The sequence below is a fragment of the Macaca mulatta genome, chromosome 1 (assembly GCF_049350105.2).
Source record: "Macaca mulatta isolate MMU2019108-1 chromosome 1, T2T-MMU8v2.0, whole genome shotgun sequence".
NCBI classification, from domain to species: Eukaryota; Metazoa; Chordata; class Mammalia; order Primates; family Cercopithecidae; genus Macaca; species Macaca mulatta.
Window position 1 is genome coordinate 155,464,704 of NC_133406.1, and position 22,050 is coordinate 155,486,753.

The window sequence follows — 22,050 nt, forward strand, 5'->3', positions numbered from 1 at the left end:
CACCCTACTAATCTATCAAACACTGGGTCTTATTTCTTCTATCTAACTGTATATTTGTACACCCATTAATTAACCTCTCTTTATCCCTCTCATTATTTAATTTTTTTTTTTTTTTTTTTTACTTAGAGATGGGGTTTAGCCATGTTGCCCAGGCTGGTCTTAAACTCCAAGTCATCCTCCTGCCTCAGCCTCCCAGTGTTGGGATTATAGGCGTGGATGAGCCACCATGCCCGGCCTCTCATTATTTTTTAACTTAGAAATTTATATTTGTATATTTTGAATCTGTCAATCATTCCTTTCTGATTTCTTTCAACATTAATTATCTTTGAAAACTATCTTCATTCCAGAGTCTGATATTCTATTTTGATTTACTGTATTTTTATATGATTTGTTATTTTCTTTTGTTTTCTTTTTTTGTTTGTTTTCTTTTTTTCTTTTTTTTTTTGAGACGGAGTCTGGAGTCTGCCTCCGCTGCCCAGGCTGGAGTGCAGTGATGCAATCTCGGCTCACTGCAAGCTCCACCTCCTGGGTTCACGCCATTCTCCCGCCTCAGCCTCCCGAGTCGCTGGGACTACAGAAGTCCGCCACCACGCCCGGCTAATTTTATTTTTGTATTTTTAGTAGAAACGGGGTTTCATCGTGTTAGCCAGGATGATCTTGATCACCTGACCTCGTGATCCCCCCACCTCCGACTCCCAAAGCGCTGGGATTGCAGGCATGAGCCACTGTGCCCGGCCTGTTATTTTCATTTAAATTTAAAATCATCTCAATGAAATTGCATGCATGGTGTGCATTGAAATGGAAGTGATATGAAGTTCCTTTACTTGTATTACAACTCCCATTATTACATGTAAACTTTTAATATATCACAGAAACTATATGTGGGCTATTTATTTTGGTTCATTATGACTTTTAAAAGTATCATTGCTTTGCATCATCCATTTGAATACCTCTTACAACTGGTATAATGATAATCACCTCTTACAACTCTAATTTCTCAGAATATTCTTGATATTTCACCTGTTAATTCTTCAAAGTACATAGTAGATCTTTAATGCCCTTCAGGGAAACATTTGGGGAACTTGCCAGTTTCCAAATTTATAGACCCCATGCTTTGTGAGGTTATAGTCAAGTAAGTATACAACCATAAAGACAAACGCCAATGCAGAAGCTGGGCAGTCAGCTGGGCTCATGGACTGCACAACTAGTTTTCACCCACCAGCCTCTCCGCACACTCAATTCCAGATTGTGCCCAGCAAAATTACATGGTATGTCACAGATCTTTAGGGTTCCCTTCCCCCAAATATCTGAGATCATAAATCTTAAATTCATACATGCTAAGGGTGTAAAATATTTGCAGTTCATTTCTACACATCAAGCCCTCATTTTCTCCACCATTGTCTTTTTCAGTGTTGACACCATCCACATTTTTTAGTTAGAAGCCAATTGAGTTGAAAGATTGGCCTTATTCTTACTCCAGCTCAGATACCGGTCTGGCAACAGTAACCCAATTTTTTGATGCTTAGTTCCTGGTTATTTCACAATTTAAGTGTAAATGAATTGTTGACTTGAAACATCTTTGCATAAAATCTGAAAATGTATAATTCAGCAGGAGAAAGGTATAAGGCCATCAAGTCTCACCTCAAATGTGTCAGACAGCCAGTGTATATCTGTAATTACTCTCTTATGTCCATTTTCTATTGAAGAGACTGCACAGTGTCTGATATACTTTGCTTCTTTATTACTCTCCGGTTCAAGGAGAAACATAGGCTGAAAAATATTAAAAGAAAGTTAAGTGCTAATTTCAGAGGGCTGATGAATGAACTCATACTTTACTCATCATCCCAATTAAAATTAACAATTTAGAGATATACTAGTTCAAGGAAAATCATAAATTAGTGTTTCTATATATCATATATTTAGGGAATAGGATTATCTACTTTCCCCTTCAGTTTGGTCTAAGACTGTATCTCTAAACTTAGCAAGTATTATTGACCTACTCCATAAAGAATCAATGAGACATCTCATTCTAGAGGGAGTATTTCTTTGTGCCTATAGAAGGCCACATCTCACCATTCTTTGGTAAGAGACTTGTTGATGTTAAGGCTGAAGAATTGAGCTGGAGTAGATGTGTAATATGGTTGGTAGGTATGGAGTTGGGAGCTGAGGAATCTTCTCAACCCTCTTAACAGAATCCATAGCCCCACAAAACCATGGTGTATTATCATCAAATATGATGTAACCCCTTCATTTTATACATGAGAAAAGCTATCCTGCTGAGGTGAGGTGGCACGTCCAAACTCATAGGACTACGGTCCACAGCCTGGGTATCTGCTCTTCTGTCCAGTGCTCTTTCAATCACTTCACTTTAGGCAAGTCACATGGTCCCTTCATTTCGTTTAACAATAACAACCAGACAGAACTTCATATCCTTGGGTAGATGGTGCAACTCGATTCATTGTGTTTTAATCAAGGGCCCACATAAAAGTGATTCAGAGCGTGTTCACAAGCACAGGTGAAGGCTTGGGAAATAACATTCTTTTATTTTTTCCTTTTTTCTCTTGAGTTTTTATTAGCCTTGGCAACTATATTATATACTTTTCCATAAACTCTTAAATGGAAAAACTTGCAAATGAAATGTTCTAAAAAGCTTACCTTCAGTGTGGCTTTTTTACTTCTACTACCACCTCCCTTAATGTTTTCTATGCGATCTGCATGTGCGGTGATATCCCACATGACAATCTAAAACAGAAATAAATGTTATCATAACCTTTTCAGAAAATATCTAATTGAGTCTTAATTTTCTTTTAACTATTGGTTTGTAGCCTGATAAGTCAATCACCGTAGGGGATAATCAAATTTAGCTTGTATCTTAAGTAAGTCAGCAATTTTTAAAGCTAGTATAAAAATGTTTTCTTCTCTGTAAAAGTATCTTTAGCATTTTCATTTTTGTGCTCACATTAATAAATGCCAGTATTTTTTAAAAATCCAAAATAAATGTCATGCAATTCCCTTTGCTTTGGGAAAAGTTCTTCCTCTGTTTTTGGAAATGTGCTGTGATTGTAAGGACCGTTGCTTTGGACCCAGGAAAAAACAGCCCATACTCCAGAATTGAGTACAAACACCCGACTGTCCAAAGAAGACTTGGAAGTGATGATTTCGATTTAATTGAATGGCCAACTCTGAATTCTTATGTATCTAGATGGCCATTTTTTTAAAAAAAGTCAGGATAAGGTAGAAATGTAACACTAAATTAGGTTTCCAATGACTAAAAGGTATTTCAGTACACTAAAGTTTTAACAAAATGTTAGGAGTACAGAATTGTAAGTGATTTTATTTTCATCATGTGCTTTTCTGAATATTCTAAAATAAAGTCACGTTACCTTTGTAATGAGTGAAAAAGGCATTTCAGGATTTGCAGGGCTTGGAGGATGGGCTCTGAGTCATTATGACCCTCAGTTATTGTTGAACAAAACTGAGGGAGAAAAAATTGTTTTCCTGGTTATTTTGGTTCTGGATAAATGGACATGGAAGCTGCAGGCATTTACATTTTAACCGCAAGGAAGTTTTTCAAGCCACACACACAAAAATCATATACGCTTTTAATGGTCAAACCCACTCAGTCACAATGAATTTAAACTTTGACCATAAAACAGCTTTACGATTGTTTTGCTTCACTAGAGAAACAGGATATTGGAGGATAGGATCTAAATTTGATATTAGATAACTTAAAAAGAAGATAAAAGCAAATAGTATCTATCTATCTATCTACATATTATCTATCTATCTATCTATCTATCTATCTATCTATCTATCTATCTATAAATTCAGTGATGTATGTATGCTTTCTAGTGAATTTCTGTTTAAGTTCTGGATCACCCCCTAACTCCTACTCCCAAGGAAATTTCAGAAGAGGCCTTTTTTTCCAAGAGGTAGTAATGCTTGTAGCTTTTGTTCTTCCATGGAATCTTATACAATATGTGGTTCGGTCCCAGCAACACAAATAGATTTCACCCAGTTCTGTTTCAGTTTTGAAGCTGAGTTACCCCGTGAACACCTCAGGAGTTGATACCATGTGTAACACGTCTCTATACCCTGCTTCCTGGTGTGGTGTCTGGCACACAATTGGCATGCCTTCCTTCTGCTGAATTGAATCCTTAAGTCCAAGGAACTGCCCAATCAAAACTTATTACCAAAGTTTGTCTACATTAATACATAGCTGAAAAAATTCCATTTAAGTACCTGCCCATTGATACAGCCTCCAGCAATGATATTAGGATCACTCGGACAGAACTTGAAGCAGAAGATGTCATCTGGGCTCTCCAGCATTAACTAAAGTAAACCCAGCAAATTCATGAAATAATGAGAAAACAGATTAAGATCATGGCTAGAAAATAATATTAAGGCAGTTAAAAGTCTAATTTTATAGCTATCTATAAGCAAGGTATGTAGAGAGTCTATTCTCAGAGTTCTGCCTCTGAACTAAAAGCTGCTTTTGCTGAATTTTATTGTGCACATTGGCCATATGAGGGACGGTGAGTATGTTCTCAAGGGGACCCAGGTATCCCCCAACCCACCCCTCTAGAAACAAACTGTAGTTATTTTGGGAGCATGTTACAATGTTTATAAACAAAAAGACTATGAAATTCGTGTTCCTGAAAACCATGGAAAGGAAGCTCTGTGAGGACAGGATCTGTGTCTGTTTTGTTGCTTGCTGAATAGTGAGCCAGGCACTCCTGGAGTGGAGAGGAGATCTACAGGGTAGAAAGGTTAGAAAACTCTAGTGAGAGAGTGGCACTGTTTTTGTGGCTGATAAGAAAGGGCTAGAGATCTTTTATTTTGATCTCTGGGTCTATAATAATTAAAGTATTTAGAATCTATTACAGTAAAACTACCTTAATTCAAATGAATTGGGAAAAAGGAAGAAGGGGAGGCCAGGGTTTATTAGGGAAAGTCTTGATTATGCAATACTTTTTAGAAACAAAATATTACTATATTTAAAACATTGAAATAACTTAATCTAACACTATATACCACCCACCCACGAAGCAGATGTCTTATTGAGCAGACCATGAAAACTAGAACCCTGTGTAGCAAACCCAGCCTTCAGCCTCATTTTATTTGAATTGCTATGTGTTTTGGTTGGTTTGAGTGGGGTTTCTGTGTGTTTTGGTTTGGTTTTAGTTGAGCTATTTAAAATTGGGCGATTTCATACAAAATTCCAAATTTCTCAATTCTCTTAACAATGGGATCACCTGGCAACAAGAGGGCAGCCAGCCTAGAGACAGGTAATACACTCTCCAAGGCCGCAGTCCATACCACTCCCCAGTGCTCTCCCACACACTCACTTTTATTTATTATCCAGTGATCCTTGGAATTGAGGAAACTCATGTGAAACTAAAATCTATTTGCATTTGACCAACTGGTATTTAAGTAAAGTCCATAAAAGAGTTTGTTTTAAAAATAGTTTAAACATTCTTCTTACAACCTTTGAAAAAAATAGCATGTTGATTTGTTCAATAAACAAATTGTAAACTTTAGTTTTGCTCAAACTGAATGATGACAAGTTCTGCATTGAAGAAAGCCTAACTTTATAAATGTTTACAACATTACATGATTATAAAGTACTTTGCAATAAAAACTGCTAAAGGTATACATGAAAGTAGTATTTGAAAATTTAGGCTATATGGGCAATTCTTCCTAATTACCTGAGGATGTATAGGATCAGAGAAGCTCCAGAAAAGAATCAGTGATGGCTGCAGCAATAATTTACCAGAAAAGTGAACTCTGTCTTCAAAAGAAAGTCGCACGGCCACCGACACAGCTATTAGCCCTGATTGAAACACAGGTAGAAATTAAAGTTGGCAACAACTATATATGGAGAGATGTCTCTAGCTTTTGCTTTTCTACACAGCCACTCTTCATTTTCACTTTGTCCATAGGAGACCAAGAGTTTTCTTAGAGCTCTGTTGGCTAATGTGGTTGCCACTAGTTACATGTCACTTATTTAGCACTTGAAATCTGGCTGGTCCAAACTGACATGTACTGTTAATATAAGATATACAGGGGACTCAGAAGATTTTGGAAGAAAAGAAAATCTTGTTTTGTTTCTTTTTTGTGAGGAAAGGGCCAGTGGAGGGTGAAAGGAGGAAGAAAGAGGACAAATATCTCTCTTTCCATGTTTCCACCTTTGCACAACCCTACCTACCTCCCTTGGCTGCTGAGCTCTTTAAAGGAGGCACATTTCCTCTCTTGTCTAGTCGTCAGAAAGGCAGTGTTAGGAGGAAGAAATTTAGCTTTGGGAGAGCAACAGGCCAAAGCCAAACCCAGACTCTGCATATGCCACCTGGGTGACCTGGGCAAGTCACTTCCCTGAGTTGAGCTTGGGTCCTTTTGTTGTGAAACGGAGATGATGACAGGTGTGTGTCCTACAGGGTTGTTGGGGGGACACCTGGCAGTGAAGGTGTGGAAAGCACGTGGCAGGTACCTAGTGAGCACAGAGCAAATGGAAGGTGTCTTATTGACATTGAGCTAGTTTGCAATTTTACATATGAAAGCAACAGACAATTTCAGTGTTATCACAAAAGGGGATCCCCATCATTTCCATCTCACCATAGATAGTTGGATGCCACGAGACACAGGTAATCATTTTCTCCGTTGGGCTATGAAGGTCGGTAAAGGACTGGTACTCTTTCAGGTGAGTATCAGTCTTGTCCCCAAAGGTGCCTTCTTCTTCTGCGAGGTGTTTCCAGTCATCAATAAATGTGTTCGTGATTTCATTTTGCTGCAGGGCTATTTCAACACTAATTTGTAAAAATAAAAAGCAATTAAGATATTGGATTTTAGTATCCAATAATGTGACTATCTTAACAACTCCTCCTCCTTCATTTATACTGAACAAAAAAAAATAATTCTCAATTATACTTGGCAATAATGATTAACCTTATTTGAAATAAATGACTTAAGAGAAAAAAAATCATGGTGGCATGTTACTCAGAACTTCGAGCAACTTCATGATCTGCCTCAGTTTCCAAGCCAAGGCTGTACTCTCTCCAGGTCAATGCCTGAGCATGCAGCTGCAGGGATGGCTGGGCCTGGCCAGTCCTCCTTGTGCAGCACTCCCACAGCAGGCGTCTTTGCTCTGGAGCTCCTGCTGGGTAGGCTGAGAATTTGTCTGATGCTCTACCTTCCTGGTCCTGTCTCCTACTCCTCTATTTTTCACAGTGTAATCCTCAGTAAACTTCTGCCTCTAACTTGATGTCATTTGCTTCCTGGAAAGCCCCAACTGTCACAAATGGCAATTTTCTTAGGCATATTCTGTACTAAATGATCACTTATCCTAAACAGGATAGCCCCAATACATACATAATTCAAAACAACAAATAAGAGATTCCGAACAAGGGAAGAATTGGAGTTTAGAAGTGTGTGCATGTGTGTCTGTGTGTGTGTGTGTTTGTAGTTTTAGTTGTCACAATGCCTGGGAGGTGCTACTGTGTTTAATTCCATTACCAAACCTCCTGCAATGCATGAGACAGTCCCCAAAATGAAAAATTATCCTGCTAAAAATACTAATATTGTTCCTTTAAGATACCATCTGAGTGCTAGGATCATTTGCTAATAGTTAAGGATCTTGGTTTGACAGGCTCCTGCCTTAAAATAGTTCCTATGATAATGATTGTCCCTCTTTATGCTTAGGTCTGAAAGCTCTGCATTCTCCCAAAGTTGCTAAGAGCCTCCCACAATTAGAATGCCACCCAAGGTTTTGCCCTAATGATCAAAATTGTAAACTTCTTGGTTTTATATAGGTGTGGTAAGCTGAAAAAGTGATTCTCAATTATGAATTTCTTAAAATAAGAAAAAAACCTTTTAGATAATTCAATATAAACAGTAAAAATAGATACTCCTAAAATATAAAAAAAGGGAACCATTTGATACCCCTGTCATTGATCATTACACTGATCATTGCCTAATTGAGTCCTCTCTTGGTTAAATTCTTCTTGTACTTCATCTTTCAAAATAGACCCCTTTCCTAAGACCTGGCCACTTAAAGTGTGGTCCAGTGACCACCAACATGACCTGGGGCTGTTAGAAATGCAGAGTCACAGACTCCACCCCAGACTTACTGAGTCAGAGCCTGCATTTTAACAAGAGTCCTCAGATGATTCATAAGCACATTGAACACTGAATAACCCTGTGTAGAGGACTATCGAGACTTAAACAGTTTCCAGTAGAAGCATTAGTAAGCATTTTCCAAATTATATTTCTTTCTGGTTAAGCCTAAATGAGAAAGGAATTCTCATGAGAAAAGTTAAAGACGTGGCTTTCGCTCTGGTTTCCTAATTCTACCTCCTCAGCCAGAATGGGGAAGTAATTCAAACAGAAGAAGTGAAAACACATCTTTCTTCTGGTTTCCGGTTTCTTGCTTTCCTGGAACCATGTGGCTCCTGAGAGTAACAAATTGGAGGCTGGTAAAACTGTTGTCTAGGAATTTTAACTCTGAAAGGAAGGTTTCTTAGTTGTTTTGTGAATCCCCCTGAAGTTCCTCTCTCTCATTTCATATCATTGTCTTCTTTTGCAAATAATGCTTCCCTTAAGTTTGTTTTAGATAAAATTCTATGAGAAAGAAATTTCCCATTTCTAAAAGGGCTTTCTTCCAGAACAAAATCAGGCTTACCTTAATTAAAAACTACTGAATAAACCTTAAGCAGTTTTAAAGCTGGAAGTTACATTTGCAGTGATGTAAACATGGGTTTCTTATTTACTCTTGGCCAGTACTATTATAATTCCTGTGCCAATTTTCCTCTTTCTTCTTATAGATCTGGCTTCTCCTTCCCACATCTCAGGGAGGGAATCATAAAGCTGTCCACTATTCTTTTCTTTATAAGCATGGCAATTCAGAGGGAAGAATAAAAGTCCAGGTCTAAAGATAATATACAGTGTGGATTTATTTTGAACATTTTTTTATTACCTCAATATCTAGTTTTCTCTGGATATTGATTATATGTAAACAAACTTCTCATTTTTATTATTCTTACAGGAAAAATTGTAATGACTACTAAATTTTGATAAGGGGAGGGGGAAACTCAGGTTTTCTTATTTCTACCTCATTGCCCATATAGGAAAAATTATAGCATCCTTCCTGTGAATGAGTGGCAAATAATGTTCTCTCTGAATCATTAACTGAATTTTTGAGCCAGAGTCTCCCTCGGTATAGGTAACAACTTTGAAAGTTGTTGGAATTTTCAGGATATTTAATGCAGTCTGAAAGAACCAATGACATTTCTTAAAAATAAAAAAGCTTAACTTGGGCTATATATGAACTTGACTACCAAGTTTTTCATTTTGGAAAGAAACAGAAACCAGCCTATCGAATATAACAGACAGACTTGTCCTCCATTGGATCCACTTCTCTAAACTCTAGTATCAGCTTGATGAGAACTTGTCAAGTTGTTTCTCTGGTTTAGAAGCCCCAGAACTCTACCCAGGGTCCTACTAACAGCTTAGGGTACATTTTGAAGATGCTTCTCTTTCAAAGCCAGTAAGAGTGCAGGAACACAGGAATTGGTGATAAGAGGGAAATGTCCAAAAGACATTTGAATTAAATTCAGGTTCTCATCTACAAAGATACTTTTGCAAATACTTATCATCATCATAACGTCCACAGCATTCTCCTCATCCTACAAAAAGTTAATGAAGAAGAGGAGTTAGGAGTGGAGAAAAAGACTTACATAAAAGTAACCATGGTAAATACAAGTAATTGTTAATTTGCAATTAGGAAAACATCCTCACACACTTAACTCTTCACACTGTTTGATGTGGCCTTAGCTTGAGAGGGCTAAGATGTTGCATAGCAATAGAAAGGAAAGAAATACCGAGAATCTGTAGAATGTGTCATACCTGACAACTGTCTTCATACTTTTTATCTAGATACCATATATGAGATTGTTTATTTAAACCTGTTATTCTATGTAAACATATACATTTTATGTTTTATTTTTAAAATTTATAATACGCAATTTTTTACCTTATGGATGCATTGTTAAGAAAATCAACCAAAGGCTTCGATTGTTTGAGTGTCTCTTTTTCCTCTTCTGAGAATTCTCTTGGATAATATTGTGTAGTAGCATTTTTAGGATATGTCCTAATATATTAAAAGAAAATTCAATACCAAAGATTAGGTCAAAGAAGAGCAAATATGGGCCACAACAGGTCAAAAGTGTGTCTTTGTGACAAAGATGTTAGGATATTATCTTATTTTATATTTAAATTATGTACATTGAATTATCTTTATCCTAGACAACTGATATTGACCACTATTCAAAGTCTGCATGAATTTTTCTCCAACATAATCAAAAAGATCTTATTTTTGTAAAATTTTTATTTAGAAATCATTTCAAACTTACAGAAAAGTTGTAAGAAGGGTATAAAGAATTCCCATACACCCTTTACCCAGATTCATCAATTATTAATGTTTTGCTATCTTTATCGTTCTCTCTATCTCTTCATTAAGTCAGTGTCCACCTCACCCCCTCGTGGGACATTTGGCAATGTCGAGAAACACTTTTGGTTGTCACAACCTAGACATGTTATTGGTGTCTAGTGCATAGAGCCCAGGAATGCTGTTAAACACCATAGAAAGCACAAGACAGCCTTCCCTCAAAGAGAATTATCCAGCCCCAAATGTCAATTGTGTTGAGGTTGAGAAACTCTGCTCTAAACATACAAAACCAGGAATAAGATACATTTCAGCAGTGATGGTGGCAGGAAGGCTTGCTCCATCTAGTATGCTCTTAGTGGCCTCTGTATGTGAACACGTCATATGGCATTGTATCTCTGGGCTTTATTGTCAGTCTCAAGTACTAGACTGGGTGAGCCCTTGATCTCGGCATGTGGAACTTGGAAAAGTCACATGGCACAATCATTAAGAGTGTGGACTCTGGTGATTGGCTGCCTGGCTTTGAAGCCTGGTTCTATCATTTACTAGCTATGTGACCCCGAGCTAATTATCTAACCTTCTGTACCTGTTTTCTCATCTATAAATGAAATTCTTAAAGTAGCTAGTTCTTAGTGTCATTGTAAGGATTGAATGTGTTGATACATGCAAAACTTTAAAAACAGTGCCTACCACATTTTAAGTGCTCAACAAAATACTATGTAGTATTTGTGTTTGTTGAACAAATGTCAGTACAATGCAGAATGTCTCTGTGAGAGGTAATATATCAAATGGAGAGTAATCAGACAAAGCGGAAAAGGGAGTTTTGAGTATGTTTACTAGAATAATTCATTTTTTTCCCCTTGTTTAGGTCAGTATCCATAGCAGAAGGAAGAGTGGTAGAAAGAAATAATATTAGTATTGGAACCAGAGAGACCTGGGTTCAAATCTCAGCTTCACCTTTTAATTTCTACTCTCTAGACAGGGTTAACTAAAAAAAAAAAAAACAAAGCCAGGTGCGGTGGCTCACGCCTGTAATCCCAGCAATTTGGGAGGCCGAGATGGGCGGATCACGAGGTCAGGAGATCCAGACCATCCTGGCTAACATGGTGAAACCCCGTCTCTAATAAAAGATACAAAAAATTAGCCAGGCATGGTGGTGGGCGCCTGTAGTCTCAGTTACTCGGGAGGCTGAGGCAGGAGAATGGCATGAACCTCGGGAGGCGGGGCTTGCAGTGAGCCAAGATCGCGCCACTGCACTCCAACCTGGGCAACAGAGTGAGACTCTGTCTCAAAAAAAAAAAAAAAAAAGATATTTTTTTGGTGGTTTTATCAAAGTAGCAACATGCCTAAGAGTCACTCTTATTTTCAAAATATGATTTGTTTTGTTGTTTTTCAGCTAAACTATTCATTATTGCTTCAGGTTTAAATCATGCCCAAAACATTGGGCTTTCATTTTTAACCTCTTTTTGCTTCAGTTTCTCTATTTGTAAAATGGGGATAGTGCCTACCTCAGACAGCAGTTGTGAGGATTGAGTTGATGTGTGTAAAGCACTTAGAAGAATGCCTGGTATGTGGTGGGAACACTAGGCATTTGCTTTCACTGTCATTATTCTTCGAACTTCATCTTTGATTTTTCTTGACTCCCTCCAATATAATCACATATCCTACCTTCTCCACCTCATACCTGCTACCCTTCCTAATTTCCTGCTTGAAGTACCAGCCTTCTCCCAGTCATCTAGGTTTAAACCATTTGAGTTCCTTTTAATTCTTCGAAAAAATTTTTTTTCATTTTGTGGGTCAAGACCTCCCTTATTTCTCATCTGTTTACTCCTTCTACGTAGGAACACTGCCACTATTATTATTATCCATCTGTATTCTGAGTCTACCTACTGAGTCTACCCTGGCTGACTCATTCTTGGGACTTGTCTGTACCCTAGTAGGAACATAAAATAAATCTCTGGCTGGCTTGACTTAGAAATTTGTCTCAAAATTCAAGTTCCTTTGGTACTAATATATCACCTCTCTCCTTCCTCTCTTGCACTCACTTCTTGATATTTATGGATGTCTGATGTCCTCCTTCCCTGCCAGGACTTGACTACCAATTCTTGCCTTTCTCTTTACCTCCTCTTGTTTTGGCCTGTCTGTTCATCTTCTTCTCTTGTTTCTGACTCATTTCTTGGCCCAACCTTTGGAGTCCGTATATATGTGCCCTGACTTTAACATTGCATTTTCATGGTTTTTAACCTGTTAGTTCACACAGATCTGAAAAGTATCTTCTGTATTGCATTCCATGTTGCTGAGCCCTGCTTCTCCTCGTCATGACCTGTCTCATTGTATATTTCATAGCTCTTCACTTAACAGTGAATTCAAGTCTGTCATCATTCTGTACATTCTTCCTTACCTATATCCTTTTCTTCCTGTTTTCCCTCCTCCATTCCTTTTTCCCCACCATTTAATAAATATATGCCAGGAACTGTCCTAGGAGTTGGGAACATAGCAGTAAACAAAATATACAAAGTTTTTATCTCACAGAGCTTAAATTCCAAGGGCAGAGTGAGGAGAAGAGAGACAATAAAAAACACAAATCAAGTGATTATAGCACAATGGAGAAAAATAGAGTAAGGGGATAGATGGTAATGGAGTTGTTACTTTTTTTTTTTTTTTTTTTTTGAGATGGAGTCTCGCTCTGTTGCCAGGCTAGAGTGTAGTGGCATGATCTCGGTTCACTGCAACCTCTGCCTCGCGGGTTCAAGCAATTCTCCTGCCTCAGCCTCCCAAGTAGCTGGGATTACAGGCACACGCCACCACACCTGGCTAATTTTTGTATTTTTAGTAGAGATGGGGTTTCACCATGTTGGTCAGGATGGTCTCGATCTCTTGACCTCATGATCCGCCCACCTCAGCCTCCTAAAGTGTTGGGATTACAGGCGTGAGCCACGGTGCCCAGCTGAGTTGTTGCTTTTATATAGGAGTGTCAGGGAATGCCTCATTTGAGCAGAGATCTGAATGAAGGAGGGAATAAACACAAGGGAAGAGCATTCTATGTAAAGGACTTGTAAGCGCAAACACATCATGTATGAGTATGCATGGTAAATCAAGGAATGAAGAAGTCAGTGTGGTTGGATGGATGAGCAGGGAGAACTGTGGGAAATTAGGACACAGGGGTAAAAGGATCTAGATCATATGAAGCCTCGTAGGTTCCTTTGGGATGACAGGTCATTGGAAGGTTTTGATCAATGACATGATCTGACTTGCATTTTAATAGGATTACCAGGGCTTCTCTATGGAAAACAGAATGCAGGAGAGAAAGGATGGATAGAGGAAGTCCACTTAGAAGGAATTACAGTAATCCAAGCAGGAGATGATGATGAATGGTCTAAGGTAATAGCAGTGGGTAAATTTTGAAGATAGACCCAACAAAACCCAAAGTTTTGGTCTGAGTAATTAGAAGAATATCATTACCATTTACAGAGAGGAGGAAGATTCAGCATGGGCAAAGGCAGGAAGAGGTGGAACCGCAGGTATTCTGGGAATTGGAAACCCTCATAGGGCTGGCACACAAAGAGCTTGTTTAGGAACAAGGGATGATGGGGCTGGAGAGGCAGACAGTGTCTCGTCATGGAGGAAGGAGAACCTCATATGCCATCCTAAGGGCTCTGGATGGATGTATTTTTTAAGTGATGGAAGCCAGAGAAGAAACCTAGACAACGAAGTAACACCATCTGATTTGATGTTTAAGAATGATGACTTAGGAGGTAGAACAGAGCAATGAGGGACAACTGTAATATGCCAGATGACAGATGACCAGCACTGTCATGATTAACAGCATCACTCATTTTCCTACTCCAGTCTTTACAATCTTCTATACTTGTATCTCATTTTCCTGTTACGATTTTTAAAGGCATTATTGAATATAATTAGATCTTCCTGAATTGAATTACTCTGTGGAGATCTATGTGTCATCATCATTAATCCATTTCTATTTATTATAAAGAGCTCTCAAAATAATAATGGAAGTTATCAGATTTTACTGTAACTGGCTATAAAATTACATACACCCATCACATACTTACCATTTTGTCTGAGTGCTTATGTCCTTTATTTGGGGGATTACTTGCATGCCAACATCTTTTTCAAGTTGTTTAAGGGTAAAATTTTTATCTGGGTAGGCTGTACATTCAATATAGGCATCTTTTACACTGGAAGCATTCTGGTCACTAAACTTAATTGGTGCACCAAATTCACTTCGTTTTCGAGAAATCATATATGTAATCTGTAACATGTAAACAGTAAAGGTAACACAATGAAGTCCCTGAAGAAAAATTGACGTGTAGGCAATGTTAGTACTCTGCCCAGATCCGCTCAGAGCCCTTTGTGTACTTTCTGTGAGCGCCTCCAGCTCTGTGTGCTTTCCATTCGCACAAGCAGCACCTGCTCCTCCTCTTTGGAGTGCTGCTCTAGGGCTATTAGGACCACTTTGCCAGCAGGTGCAAAGAACAGGAAGTAACTAGTAGTTTCATCTTGACTAATGGTAGACTGGCAGGAGGGATACATAAACCCCTCTCCTTGCCTTCTGTTTGGAACAACTCTGAGGTGTAATTTACACTCCAGAGTTCTTCTCCGGGTTTGGCTGAAGCGTTCCCTCTGCAGACTTTTGCCTGAGAGTGCAGCCTGGCAAGGTTTCCTCCATATCCCTGTTCAGCTGCTTGTCGTGTTCTCTTCTGGAGCACTTTCCTAATAAACCACTCACACACAATTCCCCCTCACAGGAGTTCCTTTGAGAGGGAATGCCACTATATTGGCTTCCTACAGCTGCCATAACCAAGTACTACAAATAGGGTGGCCTAAAACAACAGAAACTTACTCTCTTACAGTTGTGGAGGCTAGAAGTTTGAAATTGAAGTGTTTGAGGGTTGTTTCCTTCTGAAGGCTCTGAGGAAGAATCTGTTCCCTGTTTCTCTCCTGGCTTCTGGTGACAGCCAGCAATCCTTGTGTTCCTTGATTTGTGTATCCATCTTTCGAGCCTCTGCCTGCCTCTTTACATGCCATTCTCCCTCTTTGTCATTCCCCTGGCCATCTTATCACAAGGACACCAGTCGTACTGGATTGGGGCCTACCCTACTCTAGTATGACCTCATCTTAAATAGTTATACCTGCAATGACCCTATTTCCAGATGGAATCACATTCTGAGGTGCTGGAGGTTAGAAGTTCAATATACCATTTTTTGGAGACAAAATTCAACCCATAACACCCACTTAAGACAATGACCATTCTTCTATAAAAGCAAACCAAAACAGCACACCAAAAACTATGCCTCCACAGCAAACACAGTAAACCTTATGAATTTCTCAGGAATAAGGGTTGTTCAGCTACAGGGAGGTAATGATTACAGATCATATTTAACCCTCTAACCTGCTTTGTAGATTCCGTAACTGATTCTTCCTCAATTTCTTTTTCACTGCCCAAAGAAACCCATGGTTTAGAGACAGGTGGTTTATAAATATACACATCTTCAGGAATATATTCTTTATATTCCTCTTGTTCTTCTGATACTTCTGGGGGCTAAAGTAAAATAAATAGCATTCTACAATATATGCCCAAGTTTAGGTTATAGCTATATGTACATATTTTGCAACAAACTTTACTTTAATATAAATTCATTAAGCACTTTCTTACTTTTTTTTGTCAATTCATACTTTTGAATTACGAAAAGGAAACAAAGCAAAAGAAAGGAAAAAGAAAAAAGAAAGAGATCTCAAGAATATAGAAAGAAGAAAAAGACAGTAGACAAGAAGATATATATATATATACACACACACATCTCTATATATAGATGTGTATATATATACATACACACACACACTGCTGCGTTATTTGTAATACTAAAAAAAAAATCAACCAAATGAATATCAATAGAGGAATGGATTGATGACACTGTGGTAAAACCATAAAATAAAATTCCATAGAGCAGTTATAATGAACAAATTTTATCTACATATATATGGTATCTAAATGTACTGATACTTATAGATCCTAGAATTTTATAATTTGGTGAAAAATGAAGTTGCAGACTGAGTATAAAAATGACACAATTTTAATGTGAATGTTAAGTTAATAAGACTATAAAATCCATTATTTGTGGAACATAAATATATGGTAAAAGTATAAAACCACAGACAAGAACAGTATGTAACAATTTAGAATAATGGTTCCTCATAGGGAGGAGTGAAGAAAACGGAATTAGGGAGGATACGAGAGGGAGTGGAATATTGTCTGTAATTTTTATTTATTTTGTTAAAAAGTTTCAAAGTAAATATAATAAAAATTAATGTTTTAAAATTCTGGATAATGAAGTGTAGATATTTGTTATACTACTCTCTAGTTTTTTCTATACATTTAAAATATTTCATAACAATAAGAAATTAAAAACAGAACAGCAATCATAAAAATAAAATTGAAAATGTTAAGGCTAAATGAAAGATGATTTTTAATTGTAAACCGTTAGTTTTTATTTATTTTTTTCTTTTTGAGACAGGGTCTCGCTCTGTCACCCAGGCTGGAGTGCAGAGGCATGATCATGGCTCACTGCAACCTCCACCTTTCCGGCCCAAGTGATCCACCCATCTCAGCTTCCCAAGTAGCTGGGACTACAGGCACAAGCTACCATGCCTGGCTAATATTTTTATATTTTGTGGTGGTAGGATCTTGCTTTGTTACTCAGGCTCATCTGGAACTCCAGGTCTCAAGTAATCCCGCCTCAGCCTCCCAAAGCGCTAGGATTACAGGCATGAGCCACTGTGCCCAGCCTAGATATTTTTTAATTATATGGTTTCCCTTTATTCTTATTGCTTATTGGACAGCCACACAAACCTCTCTGTCATTCTCAAACAATTTAACCAAACCTCCCAAATTGCTTCCTTCAATTTGACCAAACAGGGATGGAAGATCAGAAAGAGAGTCTCATACATCTGTTACCTTTCTTGCACACCTTGAACAAAGGGCTTTACCTATATGAATCCTCATGAAAGCCCAGGAAATGTGCAATAATGGTGTCACCATTTTACAGATGAGAGGCTCAGTAAACTTACTCAAAGTTGTGGAGATGGCAAGAAGAGAACTAGGAAAGCGATACTCCAGACTCACTGTTTCCTCTCTCATGATGTCAATGAAGGGCAAATCTGTTACCCTGAGATACTTGATTTAGTTCATCCCCCATTTACTACTTACTTATTCTAGGTGCCAGAACCTGATCTGGGTCCCAAAGAAACCAAACTAAACAAGAATAATAATCACTATATTTAGGGATCCTTCAGAGGTACCGCTTCCGCTTCCTTCTGCTAATCAACAAATTGCCCAGCCTGGGCAACATAGTGAGACCTCATCTCTACAAAAAATAAACAAAATTGGCTGGACGTGGTGGTGCACGCCTGTAGTCCCAGCTACTTGGGGGGCTGAGGTGGGAGGATCGCTTGGGCCTGGGAGGTTCACGTTGCAGTGACCATGATTGTGCCACTGCACTCCAGCCTGGGTGACAGAGCAAGAGCCTGTATCAAAAACAAACACAACCACAACAAAAACAAACAAATTACAAGGCCTTGGGGTTTGCTCACATTTAAATAGTTTTCTTTGCCCTCTTCAGTTCCAATAAGATAAAAGTTAAGTCCATATTTGAAGTCTTTGTCATAAACAAGCAGAAGCTCATTTCCAGGATATTCCTACAAAAATATAATTGAGAGAGGAAGTTAATGTTCAGTGGTCACTTGGTTTATTTTGACACTAACACAAAATTCATATTTCTCTAATCAACCAATTATAGAAGATAACCGTTGCGCTAATCTATGGCTGATAACATCAAATTGCAAAATTATTTTATTAACTTTAAAAAGCTCTTAAAAATATAATGCATCCAGGGAAATTTACATGCACTTTTACTTCTAACAGGAAAAAAAAAAAAAAGCAGTTTTTGTTTGGTATTGTGCTCTGTAGCATGCTTAGAGATAAATCAGAACCAAAATTATGAATTAATTAAAGCGGAAAATAAGGATAGATTCATATTCTAGTTAAAACTGGGCAAAGGCGGAGCATGGTGGCTCATGCCTGCAATCCCAGCATTTTGGAAGGCCAAGGCGGGCAGATCACTTGAGCTCAGGAGTTCAACACCAGCCTGGGCAACGAGGCAAAACCCTGTCTCGACAAAAACAACAATTAGTCGGGCATGGTGGCCTGTGCCTGTGGTCCCAGTTACTCAGGAGGCTGAGATGTGAGGATTGCTTGAGCCTGGGAGGCGGAGGTTGCAGTGAACCATGATTGCATCTTTAGCCTGGGAGACAGGGGTGAAACCCTGTCTCAAAAACCAAAACAAAACAAAACAAAAACTGGGCAAGGATGACTTTTTCTGGGTGTGGGATTAGATAACAAGTCATTGATGGAATTTTGCTTTTCACAGAGGATCATCAAACAGGATTCCCATGCAGGGGTGGGCAAGCTAGCACTTGCCCAAAGCAACGGGGTCAGATTTGAACCAACAACCTCTCCAACTTTTGTTATTATGTACCAGGAACTTCTTGAGGTAGGACTGAAAATGAAGAGGGATGTTGTGCTTACCTGGACAATTTTTTTGACTGGGTGGAAATCAGATACTGCAGCTCTGTTGCGCAGGTCCTCAAAAATATCCTCTTTATTGATAAGCTTATAAGGTTGTTCATCTGTGATATCTTCATCTATTCGGCAGTTAAATATTTCCTGGGTCTTGGTGGTTAATACTAAAGGATAAATTTCTGGATGACCTAGGAAAGACAAAGTGGAATGTGAACATTAAATATGACCACTTAAAATATTAGCATTAGAAAACATGCAATTGCTTGGTTTTAATAATGATCTTGGTTAAAATTTTAAGACTTTAAAATTATTATTCTTGTATTTAAAGTAAATATATCCATTATTTTTTAAATGCCAAAAACATTTTTTAAAAAATAAGAAAATAACAATGGCCCATAATACTACCTCTCAAGAAGCAAAACCTCTATTAATATTTTGCTTCGTTTGGCTGGATATGAAATTCTGGGTTGAAAATTCTTTTCTAATTGGCTAGCCATAAGTAGAAAGCTGAAACTGGATCCTTTTCTTACTCCTTATACAAAAATTAATTCAAAATGGATTAGACACTTAAATGTTAGACCTAAAACCATAAAAACCCTAGAAGAAAACCTAGGTAATACCATTCAGGACATAGGCATGGGCAGGGACTTCATGTCTAAAACACCAAAAGCAATGGCAACAAAAGCCAAAATTGACAAATGGGATCTAATTAAACTAAAGAGCTTCTGCACAGCAAAAGAAACTACCATCAGAGTGAACAGGCAACCTACAGAATGGGAGAAAATTTTTGCAATCTACTCATCTGACAAAGGGCTAATATCCAAAACCTACAAAGAACTCAAACAAATTTATGAGAAAAAAACAACCCCATCAAAAAGTGGGCAAAGGATATGAACAGACATTTCTCAAAAGAAGACATGCATACAGCCAACAGACACATGAAAAAATGCTCATAATCACTCGCCATCAGAGAAATGCAAATCAAACCACAATGAGATACCATCTCACACCACTTAGAATGGCAATCATTAAAAAGTCAGGACACAACAGGTGCTGGAGAGGATGTGGAGAAATAGGAACACTTTTACATGGTTGGTGGGATTGTAAACTGGTTCAACCATTGTGGAAAACAGTATGGCGATTCCTCAAGGATCTAGAACTAGAAATACTATATGACCCAGCCATCCCATTACTGGGGATATACCCAAAGGATTATAAATCATGCTGTTATAAAGACACACGCACAAGTATTGTGGCACTATTCACAATAGCAAAGACTTGGAATCAACCCAAATGTCCATCAGTGACAGACTGGATTAAGAAAATGTGGCACATATACACCATGGAATACTATGCAGCCATGAAAAAGGATGAGTTCATGTCCTTTGTAGGGACATGGATGCAGCTGGAAACCATCATTCTCAGCAAACTATCACAAGAACAGAAAACCAAACACTGCATGTTCTCATTCATAAGTGGGAATTGAACAATGAGATCACTTGGACTCTGGAAGGGGAACACCACACACCAGGGCCTATTATGGGGAGGGGGGAGGGTGGAGGGATGGCATTGGGAGTTACACCTGATGTAAATGACAAGTTGATGGGTGCTGACAAGTTGATGGGTGCAGCACACCAACACGGCACAAGTATACCTATGTAACAAACCTGCACGTTGTGCACATGTACCCTAGAACTTAAAGTATAATAAAAAATATATATATATTTTTTGCTTTATTTTCTTCTAGTCACTCCATATATACCTCATATGAACTTCTAAATACTGCTTTTAATATTTACCATTATGTCACAAGTATTTTACAATGACATTAAGTAATCTGTCTAAAACATTATTTTAGATGAATTGAGTTCTATAGCATAATTTTAAACCATTCTCGTGTTGGTAAGCATTCTAATTTCTTTTCTAATTTACAATAGAATTATTGTAAATAATTCTACAAACAAATATCTAGTTTATAAATTTTTATTGCATTTCAAATTATTTTCTTGGGATAGATTTAAAAAGTGAAATTATTGGTTGGAAGGTATGACCACTTGTTTAGGCTTTTAGCCTGTATTGCTTTCCTAAAACACCCCAACCTCACCCTCTCCCCTGCTGCTCTCTCTTACCAGGTGACTGGTTTTCTATTTCACAGAGAAAACAGGGTCTGAATAGCACTGAATCCTGCTGGGTCCTGCAGCCCTGCCCACCTGCTAATTAAAATGGGCACCACCTTTCTGCCCTTATGCACACAGAGGACCTGCCCTCCTCAGCCGCCAGGGCCCCATAATCTATTCCTTTCCTTTCAGCTTTTCTTACTTCCATGCCACTTTCCCTCAGCATGCAGATTTGCTCAATGGTCTCTCATTTTGAAGAAACCTTCCCTTAGGGCTGATCAAGGCAGGTGGATCACGAGGTCAGGAGCTCGAGACCATCCTGGCTAACACAGTGAAACCCCATCTCTACTAAAAATACAAAAAATTAGCCAGGCATGGTGGCATGTGCCTGTAGTCCAGCTACTCGGGAGGCTGAGGCAGGAGAATGGCGTGAACCTGGGAGGCGGAGGTTGCAGTGAGCCGAGATCACACCACTGCACTCCAGCCTGGGTGATAGAGCGAGACTCTGTCGAAAAGAGAAGGGAAGGGAAGGGAAGGGGAGGGGAGGGGAGGGGAGGGGAGGGAAAAGAAACCTTCCCTTGAGCCTTGAGCCTATATAGGGATCTCTGTTCTTTAGGGCTTCTCTTTTTCACAGTCAAACTTACTGTTACTCAATTCCTCACATTTTTCAAATAGTGACTTCTCGGTTGTATTAATAAACCCTTGGACACAGGAAAGTGGGCAGGGAATCCCTTTCCTCCCATCTGGCTGCCAGTCCCAGTATTGCTCTCAGAAGAGGAGAGAGGAGAGGTTCAAGAGGCTTCCATCCCTGGTCTTCCCATGCTTTCTTCGCACCCCAGGCCAGTCCTCAGCAGCAGCATGCCCCAGGAGGGTGGACACTAGAGGACAAAGGAGCATTT

General features: G+C 38.6%; 1 protein-coding gene across 4 annotated transcripts in view; it reads right to left on the bottom strand.

Annotated features, from left to right (window-relative positions):
* DNAI3 (dynein axonemal intermediate chain 3) overlaps positions 1-22,050 on the bottom strand; it is a 142,214-nt gene that overhangs the window by 34,949 nt on the left and 85,215 nt on the right. For all 4 annotated transcript variants that reach the window (XM_015144182.3, XM_077953440.1, XM_077953453.1 and 1 more), the window contains 10 exons: positions 19,041-19,222; positions 18,047-18,151; positions 15,849-15,998; positions 14,509-14,708; positions 10,025-10,141; positions 6,613-6,803; positions 5,709-5,833; positions 4,243-4,332; positions 2,656-2,742; positions 1,642-1,770 (listed from right to left, as the gene is read on the bottom strand). In XM_015144182.3, the coding sequence (XP_014999668.3) occupies positions 1,642-1,770; positions 2,656-2,742; positions 4,243-4,332; positions 5,709-5,833; positions 6,613-6,803; positions 10,025-10,141; positions 14,509-14,708; positions 15,849-15,998; positions 18,047-18,151; positions 19,041-19,222 (1,376 nt within the window). The remainder of the gene's footprint in view (positions 1-1,641; positions 1,771-2,655; positions 2,743-4,242; positions 4,333-5,708; positions 5,834-6,612; positions 6,804-10,024; positions 10,142-14,508; positions 14,709-15,848; positions 15,999-18,046; positions 18,152-19,040; positions 19,223-22,050) is intronic.